Genomic DNA, 10,935 nt, shown 5'->3' with positions numbered 1-10,935 from the left:
GTAATTTGTGATGTTATTTTCAACTTCAGTTTATAATTGCATTTTTAAACGAATAATCAATTGTAATTGTGTCAATGATTAGATAATTAGTAATCTATAAAGTGATGCTTGCAAATGCAAGCTTGAAATTCATTAAAATATTTACACCTATATTCATAGTCCTTCCTTGAGGAATCAGAATTCCTTGTTCCTCTTTCATAAATCTTCTTTGATCAAAACAAAGAGCCTTATTAGTTTCCTTTTCTCAAGAGAGGTTTCCTTCAGAAGGAGACGCAGCCTTCATGACCAAGCAAACCTCCAAATTTAATTCGTCACGGTCTTTTTACTTTCGATAGCTTTTAATTTAAATCTGACGCATCGATAATTATTTTCGATAGCTTTTTTTCCGGAAATAAAATGAATGAATGAAATAAAATGAATGAAAGAATGCACTAAAAGCATTTTCTCCTTCTTCGTATAATAAACGTGGCGAATTCGATTGGAAGCACTGATACATATTAAAGCCGTACACTGATTTAATTTGAGTATATAATAAAATGCAAATATTTTTGAATTATAAAATACATATTTTACCTTACAGTACAATAAGATGTATTGAGTATTTCACAATTTAATCGATTTCTATGTTTATATTTATAAACATATATTTACATTCTTTTGTGTACGTCCGACGGTTTTAATGTGCATCAGTGCGCAATGAATGCGTCCAATCAAATTCGCTATTAGTTTTATTTTTGTCCATTATTGTTGCAAAATGCTTAATCATGACCTTATTTAATCAACAATGTCTTTATTATTCGTAATTCACGATATTAGGTATGCATATACTATATATTATGACATGCTATCTTCAGTAGGTTACTAAAATCCCTAAAATATTCCTTCCTTCGGGAAAGCAGATTTTGAGATCTGTTTATAAAACAAGGAGGTCTTGGAGAATCGAGGAATTCTTCATGGAAGCTTCCTCCATCCTTAAAATAAGGAAGGATTATGAATACCGGTGTTAGTCTCAGAAAATCATTCTGTACATAAAATGCTGTCTTCAGTCTGAATTATTTGCGTTTCCTGCGAAAAATAGATGATCACAACTTACAATTATACTGCTATCTTAGCGCGGAATTATGAATCTGACGAGTCTCACGGCGGAAGCGAACGACGCGATTATTCTAAGTGATGGTGGCGTTAAGTGTTCATTAATTGTCGTGGAATCGACCTGTACGACATCCCGTGGGTTCTCGCTGTTTATTATTGCCGAAATAATTTGACTTTAAACGACTCGGAAAAGTGGTCGGCGGACGTTTTATTGAACCAAACAGCGAGAATGACTTTGGCTCGTAAAAGCCTTGCATACATGTATAAAATCGTGGGATGGTACAATTGTTTCGTGTGTCAACACGTGCCAATGACATTGTTTTATTTCCTGGAGTATATATAGAATAACTTCGAAATTATATATTCTGAAAAACGACTCAATCTTGAACGGATTAATTTTCTCGCAATAAATATTATATTTGTATAATTAATTTATTAATTATATTATATGATATATTTTCAATTAATGTGTACATACGTTAAATTTTTGTTGAAATGAATTTTGCTACAATTTAACGCGAAATGTAAAATCTAATTACTTATTTTATCGAAATGTGATAAAGATTTTTTAAAGAAAGAATTTAATTTAATTTTGAATATACTAAATAATTCCAGCGCTGTTCCATAGCATTATACTTGGCATTCAAACTATCTTCTTTCGTATATTAATGTCGAGAGGAATATAACTTCGCAACGTTCCGTACAGCGCGGTCAGCTGTCGGCACTCAGTCGTCCGGCTTTTAATGCACTTCGACCGTTTCGCGTCATAAAATTACTATTTCTTTTCTCCATTCTATTTCTTCTACATTCTGACGCCGCAATGAAAATGTCACGAACGACGGTAATGGTAAAACGAATAGTTTGCTACGCGCGATTTCTTTACACCGATGGAATTGTGTTTGTGCATTCTAATTTTATAAGCGAAGATTAATTTCACGTGAAAACTGCACAGGATTATTTTTTCATTTTTTATCTCTCCCTCGTATCACCAAACGCAATAACTGTGTGAGCTTCATCAATTACTGAGAAGAGATATAAAAGTTTTGAGACGCAAATTAATTAAAGATTACAGAGAGATTAAAAATTATGTATACATAAGACTGACAAAAAAGTTTATGTAAAAAAGTTTTGTGTTTATCAAATCGTTAGTGATGTTTATTTATAAAAAAAAACAAACAAACTTTGAACTGCTAGTTATATCTTGTTAAATATCAAAAATAGTAATTAACATTCAAAATAACCACTTGTAGTAAACCTTTTTATCACCCTGTATACATGAAATATCTGTTTATCCATTTAATATTGTTTCTATTTAAAAATGCTCCTGGGAAAAGAAGATTTTAAAACACTGCACTAGAAGATCCTAAAAATATTTTTACCATGTCGTAAAGTTTCTTCCGCTGGCGCAATCTCACCTCAACGCGCGGCATTATACTTTTGAAAAATCGTTTCAGAGTTGTCGTATTAATCATCGAAAAAAGGGAAAGAAATTTCTCAGGGCTCGTATTATTTGGCATTCGATCTTACATCGGGAACCAGATCAGAGAGAGATAGAGAGAGAGGGGGGAGGAGGGGAGGGCAGCCGATCAAGCAATATTCGGGGTGTAACGATGGATTACAAGGGATCATGGATTATAAGAAACGACCTTTATCCATTTTACAATGCAAGGGTGAGTTTCATATTTTTTTCCTAGTATGTCCAAAGGGCACACATATTCTCGCGATTCTAATATTTATATAAGTCGCCGTGGTCGGTAATATTAATCACGCGCCCCTTTCCGTCCCGGCTTTTTGTAGAAGAAATATAAGATATTGCTTTATTGACTCTACTAAAGTCATAAAAAGCTGAAGTTTTTGTGTAGTATTACTGTAGAAAAAAAGACTAAAATTTTTGAAAGAATTAACTGCGCCCCTTTCAAATCTGACATTCTACGTATTTCAACGTTTCAATAAATCACAATTGTTTGGAAGTGCATAAAATCTATTTGCAAATGTTAGGGAATCGCTGTTATAAAATTAATGAAATTATAGATCAAAAGTTAAAAAATTACCAAAGAAATTCGTAACATTTGAATGGAAAATTTTTGGTTGTTTTAATCTGTTCTAGAAAAAAATTTTTTTTTAATACAAAGCAATAATATTATTACAAATAATTCTTTCTTTCTATAGTAATGAATAATATTCTTATTAAAAATACACGTTATAGAAAACCATTAATTTTTTTAATTGGAACATCTTTTGTCAAAATGTTAAGCTGGGGACAGAAAAGCTATCAGCTAACAAGAAAAATGAATAACAAGATCCTCTGCATTTATTCTTTCCGGATCATTCTGAATGGCCCGACCCTGTATATCGAACATTGTGAAGGATACATGACACCCCTGTGTAACGAGATACCAACCGCCGATGCGAGGAGAAGGATGAGGAGGAAGAAAATGATGAAGAAGACCTGTGTTCTGGTTTATAAAAATTACTGCTGAACATATCCTTGAAAGCCAAAACCACGAGAACGCCGGCGCCTATACATCATCGCTAACACGTTAATATCATTAACGATACGATGAAATTTATTCGTTCTTTTATTATCTGTTCTGTTCAAATTTCCGCGTTCAATTAATAATAATTAACTTTCTAAGATACGGTATAACAAACTCTATCTTATACATATTAAATTATAAAATATTATGACATGGTTAAGAAGACTAATCGCGAGAGAAATCGTACAAAAATATTAACTCTTGTATAAATTATTTTAAATATTATTAGATCATAATTTTTAAACTTTTAGACTTTCATAGAATTATGCCCATTTCTACCAATGTAGATTAAATTCTAGTCTTAGGACTAGAAAAAGATGAAGAGTAAGTTGAACTAAGGTTAAAGTTAATCGATATTGGTAGAAATGGACATTAGTCATACAAAAATGATATTTCGCAATTTTTTTTTTTTTTTTTAAGAAACTTTTGCGTTTTATCCAATTATACAAATTTGTCGGGAACATATTGCATTAGAGTGACAAAAATAAATCGATTACCTCACCGTATTCTGTGCGTTGCGGCGCATCTTAATAAAAGCGCGTACACATACGTCCTTCCGCCTCCAAGGCTCTCGGTAGCCATTTAGGAACCAATGAGCTTCTAATGAAGGTGGAGTTTGCGACAGAAATCTCCACCTACTCTTAAAACGCTCTATTTCCCTCCGCTCGTCGGCGTCGAACGACACAGCATGAGCCAAGAGAAGATCGCGGAGAGCGTGAAAGAACGAGAGAAGAAGAGAAAGATAGAAAACCGATGAGGACCTTTAAGTATGTCTTAACTCGGCCAAGTCAGTTGGCATCTCGGCTGCTCGAGAGCAAAATGACGCCTTCGTTTTCGAGCGCGTTCCTGCGATCAGACGAGACGCACGAGACCTCGATTGACGCGTTGTAACGCCGACATGGAAAAAAATTGCAGACTCCGCAGTCATAGCGTATTTAATGCAAATTGAAATCTGCGACGGACGTGTTTTGATCCTTTAAGTTCAGAAGTGAAATAGGGAACTTTTGCCAAGTTTGCTTGATGAGATAAAAGTTGGTCCAGCGGAAGTTGGTGAAAAAGTGTGAGCGAAAGTGGAGTAATCGGCGGGTACCAGGTATCAAATATATCAGGAAACTTTATGATCAAAGTTAACAGGCATAAGACACTAACAAACTTGATGAAAGCTCAAAGGAAGTTGCGGGAGTGAAATTATGTTGATTGAAAGTTATTTTTATAGGATACTTGTTCTTTCGAAATTTTTATTAATTTATTTATTCGACTTTATTAATATCGTATTGACATAAGAATTAGCGAGTGATGAAAAACAAAAAATATCTAGAATAACATATAAGTAATCCGTGATCAAAGCTGAGGTCAAATTATGATCGTCGTCGCGCGATAAAATGCCAATTGGCGGGTACCGCAGTTTAAAGGTTAATAAGTTTAATCGACACTCGATAAGAATCACCTCAGCTAGGCCATTGGTGGTCCAGCATAAAATTCAAATACTGAGATTTATCAGAAGTTTATTATTATTCGAGAAAAATTCATTTGTACATATATACATTTATAATTTCGTATAAGTGTAATAATATTATTTATATTTAATTATAAATATTATACTTAATATTTATATATGTTCACAGCCAAAGTGTTTACTATATGTAAATGTATACATTGACTAATAAGTGTACATATTTACTGAATTTAATACTTTGACTGAGACATATGCATATATTAGCATATGTATATATTTAATTATTCGATCAACAATATAGGAAAAGTGACAAGAAAAAAAGATCAATTTTTTTATCAATTTAGGAAAGAGTTCAAAGATTAATAAATGATAGTCGGGACAGCCAGGAATTTCTCCAGTCAGAAAAGTCACTGCTCTAATTATTATTTAGACAATGAGAAAATACAAGGCTACACGAATATAAGAATCAGAAGCCTGCAAAGAATCGTAATTGACTCGGAATGCGTGCGCGGATTTTAATCTCCTGATTATGCTTGTAAATATCGGAATTAGCATATTTTCCAACAGCGAGAAAACTAGACGAATTTTACTTGAATATATAATCAGACAGGTATGATGAATTGGAAATTGACCGACGGACACATATATATTAACATGTATCTCTTCGTAGAATTATCGTGCATAAATGCAATAAAACATGCATTTATTTGTGACAAGTATAATTTACAAGAAGATAATTCAATTCATATTCCCATATTCCTGAGATTGAGATTTTAGAAATAATCTTAAAACGATCGATTGCAGTTAATTAATAAAATGATAATTTACTTTAAGTTTTATGAGTAAAAAACTGTATATAAAATATATTTAACGTATATAAAATTAATTTGTATTAACAGTGATAATGAAAATTTTATTCTTTTCTGTTATATATATTTTGTTTTGATTATTTTTCTTGTCGGATCATTTTATTAAAAAAACTGTAAAGGTGTAAACTTTTGTAAAGGTATTAATCTTTATTCATTACACTTACTTTTGTTTTATACTTCAAGTAAAATAATTAAATTAAAAGTGTTCCCTTCAATTGTATGTACTCGCAACTTTTCAATGTCTATTACATATTTTCAATTATAATTTCACATTGTGGAAGATGCTTAAATTGCCAAGAACATATTTCATCGCGAAAACGATATTAAATTATTGTACTTTGTCAACGGTATTTGCATCTATATATTTGAGTCGGTTAAATTTTGCAAGACAGACGTACTAAGAGAGAATTATTTATATACGGTTGAAGTATGAACGAGTTTTCGAACAGTCTGCGAACACTTTGCAGTCGCTGGCACGTGGCCCTAATTGCACCGTCACGCTCGAGCTTGAAAATGCTTTAATTAACATTTCCCGAGACAAATTACGCATAAACGTGCCGGTTTCATTCGCATATCCCGCATCGGATATACCATAAATAATCATCTTTTAACGATCGCGTACGTTAAATCGATGAAACCTTTTAAGCGGCGTTTATAATGACATTTTAAAGCTTAAAAATTTCAAATCATAAGAAATTGACCATAAATCAAATGTGAAGAGAATAATCAACTATGATTGATCAATTTTTTATTAGCTTAAAAGTTAAAACTTAAATTTTACGCTTTAAAATTTTATTGTATTGTATAAATGCCGCGTTTTCCGGAGTTTTTCATTAAAAGATTCAATGAACTAGCTTAACGTATATGCATACATATTTCTTTTTTATTTTAATTTAAAGTAATTAATCATAACTGTGTGTAAAGAAATAGTTTGATGTTCTTAAGGTAACTTTAAAAAAATTGATTTTTGAATAATCGCTGTGCATTGAACTATTATCATCTCGCTGCCTGTCCACACTTCGTTTAAATTACGAATAGACCTAGATTCTAATACGTCACAACTCTATTTAGCACCACTCTTAGTGCTAAATGCGGACGTCCAATTCCAAATTTTAATCGCCCAATACGATTGCGTTCAGGGTCAACGTGAGATAAATAGCATTATCCGATTTAATGTTAAATGTGTGACGAGAATACATGTTATATAGCCAAGCCAATTCTGCAAATAATGTTACAGTAAAACATGACCATAATTCATAACGCCGATCGCTATAATTTCGATGTCACATTTTATAAATAGCACCTTAAATGGAAAAAGATTACAAATTCTGCAAATTGATTCGCTAGAAATAAAGGAGAAGGAGAAATTATTATCAACTCTCATACAATTGATATTGACTTTCTAAATATAATCGACTAATTATGTTATGACAACGTGTGTCATAAATTATTATTTTATTATTATCAATATATTAATAATATATTAACTTTTATCATATTATTATAATGCATGGAAATGTACAGAAGAAAAATTTCATATTGTAAGCGCCTCTTCTAAGAAAAAAATTAATAAATAAATTTAATATAAAAATTAAATTGATTATAACAAATTGTGTTGATCAACACAATATAATATATATTATAATATTTCTTTTTTTCTCTTTACTCTATTTTATAAATAAAAATACAGGCATGCATAATGTATAAGCAGAGATTAAAATCACATGGAAAAATATTACTGCCTTTTCGGACTTATGTAAAAAGGTTCCTCGTGGTGTCCCAAGAGCTTCCCTTTAGTTTTATTATATATTATACATTATTGAAAATTTGTTTGACATCGTGCTAAAATACTAGCACGTGGACATACAATATTTACATTTCTCGCAATATTTACATTGTAAATCATATTTTATCTTGAATATCATTCAAAATATAGAACAATATAAACACGCATCTTGACACTCATCTCATACGCATCTTATACGTATTTGCGTATTGGCTCGTCCAGATTATCTTCTCGTATTTTGAATTTCCACTACAATTCCGAGCCCCGCTAATATTAAATTTCTGGCTGATATTTTGAGATCTCGGCTGAATAATCATGTCGCATGAAATTAAACCGCAAGTCTAGTCGCGGCTTCGTTTCGAGACGGATTACATCGTATTCGAATAATGTAGTACAGCATGCAATTCATTCCTAATAATAAAATGACAATAGTAAAAATATAACTTTACATTGTTAATTGAGATCTAATTGTATAGAAAAATTTCATTCTTCCTCACAGGTGAGATTTCATTTCGCGAAATTGAGACGACGTTCGCGTCGACGCGGCCGACGATATAAATACGCGGGAAACGAAGGATGTGTTAAAAAATTGAAGACTCCGCGAGAAAAGCGGAGAACTTGGCAATGGGATCGTATTGATTGTCATGCCGACGTGAAAGTGCGGGTGAAAAAAATGTTAGCTGCGACGGACGCGGAACAAGGCGCGAACAATAGCGTGATAGTGTCGCAGTTAGCGAATTCGCACACTCCACAGGATTTCACGGTCTCACGCTTGTTATCCACGCCGACGCACTCCTTGGGTAAGGAATATAAAACTATATATTTTATATCATTGTAAACAATGACGTGTTATTAATTATCTGATTAACTATTATTAATCCTCCGTTTTTCAATCATATTTTTACTCCTTCCGTTTGCAATCTGGATTTTTTTTTGGTTCAGTCCAACTTTTTTTATACTGTTCTAGGTTTTCAAAAATTGTGGAAATATAATTTAAGGTTATTCTTCAGCATCTCTATTATACCAAATAATTTTCTCGATTTTAGGAAGGGAAACTGGATTCCGCCCTCCTTTATTTCGAAGAGATTTTTTGCTTGTGCCAAAAAAAATTCAAATTATATAAACGGAGAGTAACAGTAATAAGTAAAAAATCGATATGAAAGATTGATATTTAAATAACAAATATTTAACTATTATTAATTAAGCGTGTAATAAAGTTTAACGAAGTTTTAATGAAAGCTTCCTGATACTAACTTGCGAATAAGAAACTGCAAATTGTTGTATTATTTTCATCACTAATTATTCAAATATAACACAATTACTCGATGTTATTGTTTTGCAACTAAAATTTCATTATAATTACAATTTTGAATTGTAAATGTATGTATATATGTAATATTACATTGGCAATTTATTTGAAGGGAATTTGATGGAATATGGAAAATGGCATTACACTAGCATGAGAACGCAGCATCTACTGCGTGTGATTTAATCACGTCCCTTCGCATGTAATCCGCGGTTTACGACGCACTTGATTTCATCGAAATCGTGCATTTCCAGTCATGCTGCTCGCATTATATCGCAATGATGAATGCCCAAGTATAGTGGAGTCATTCAAAGAATGGCTGCGGCTGTTAGTCGACCCGCGCGCGTGCGTTTCTTTTTTTTTTTTTCTCTTTTTCCTTTTTTTGGTACAGGCCGCCGGTATCGCAAGCGGCATCTTCGAAACCACACGTTTCACTGTTGCGATAGAGACCATCGGGAAAAATAATTTCGCATTCTTCTCGCAGCTACGTTTTTACGCGCGAAAATATGACTCTAAACAAGATTGACGTTCGTTCTGCGCGAACGATACTTCAATTATACTAGAAATACATATTTCGATAGTCATATATTTTTCGCGCGCGTAAAAATGTATGTTGCTCCGCGAGAAGAATACGAAATATACATGTAATAACAGTACGTTAAAGAAAGTAGAGATACTTGAAAATATTTAAATAGAGAAATACGTAATTTTATCAGAAAGAAAAAAAGGAATTTACAATTATTTCAAAAGCTGGATCGAGAACGAAACTGTCACTGATAATTGCTGATTACTACGTATCGCAGATTGCAGCGAGACCTCTTCTACTGCTGGGAACAGAAGACCCAGGAGAAGCAGGACTACCTTCTCGGCGCAACAGTTGGCCGCGTTGGAAAGAGTCTTCGAGAAGACGCACTATCCGGATGCCTTCGTCCGCGAGGAACTGGCGACCAGGGTGTCTTTGTCGGAGGCTAGAGTGCAGGTAATGCAAACTATTGTTCCAATACGGTAGCTCGGGATAAATGTAAACATAAATATTTTCTTTTAATAAATTTATTCATAAATTTTCGACAAATATCAAATATATTCTGTTTAGGTACTTATAAGAAAATCATTCATTTAATTTCTCTTAGATTCATTTTATCTTACTTTTTACTTATTTAAAATATATAATAAAACATTTTGCTCCATTTTATTTTACTTTAATATTTCTACTTCTTTCCAAAATGTCAAATGAGTCACATAATAAACATTTTATTTGAGGTTTGCGATCTTTTTAGATTATATCAACTTATAAAACTTATGAATAGCGAAAATGTTTTGGTGCTAATTGAAGCAATTAGAGAATTGTCTCTTCAAATGGTCTGACAAATATTTGATCCATCGTCATCTTTTCTATGCAATTTAAGTTAATAAACAACACATTTATGCCATAGTCGTATTAATTGCTAACTTTATATATAACTAAATTATAGAAATCTAAAAAATATTACAAGTATTAAATAAACAGAAATAGAAAATCATATTGAGACACACCGAAAGGGCATCATTCTCAATAATGTTCGATCTCGTTCACCCTGTACGAGGATGATGGAACGTGGCGGAACGATAAACCGCCGCTTCGAGACGTTCACCAACCGGCTAGTCAACCAACCGAGCAACCGACCCACAGAACGAGCGGACCGCTCTTTGAAGCTGTCTTCCACTCGGTAACCGAGAAGACTAGCTGTCCGAGAAAGTATCACGACGTGCACATGTGTTAGGCTCTTGTACCGAACGCAACGCGTTGTCAGTAACACGGGGGGAAGAAAGATGAAGGAGGAGGCCGGCGGCGGAAGGTGGAGGTCGCGGACAGCTAGGCAGAAAATCGGAGGAGACAGGTTGTCAGAGCA

At 33.0% G+C, this 10,935-nt stretch overlaps 1 protein-coding gene across 1 annotated transcript in view; it reads left to right on the top strand.

Annotated features, from left to right (window-relative positions):
• Positions 1-4,439: 4,439 nt before the first annotated feature.
• LOC108751359 (aristaless-related homeobox protein-like) overlaps positions 4,440-10,935 on the top strand; it is an 8,567-nt gene continuing 2,071 nt past the window's right edge. The window contains exons 1-3 of the mRNA XM_018491478.1: positions 4,440-4,722; positions 8,240-8,540; positions 9,850-10,025. Coding sequence (XP_018346980.1) covers positions 8,414-8,540; positions 9,850-10,025 — 303 coding nt within the window. The 5' untranslated portion in view covers positions 4,440-4,722; positions 8,240-8,413. The remainder of the gene's footprint in view (positions 4,723-8,239; positions 8,541-9,849; positions 10,026-10,935) is intronic.

The sequence above is a fragment of the Trachymyrmex septentrionalis genome, unplaced genomic scaffold (genome assembly GCF_001594115.1).
Source record: "Trachymyrmex septentrionalis isolate Tsep2-gDNA-1 unplaced genomic scaffold, Tsep1.0 scaffold44, whole genome shotgun sequence".
Taxonomy (NCBI): domain Eukaryota; kingdom Metazoa; phylum Arthropoda; class Insecta; order Hymenoptera; family Formicidae; genus Trachymyrmex; species Trachymyrmex septentrionalis.
Note: the sequence above shows the minus strand (reverse complement) of the source record. Positions and strands in the feature narration are given on the sequence as shown.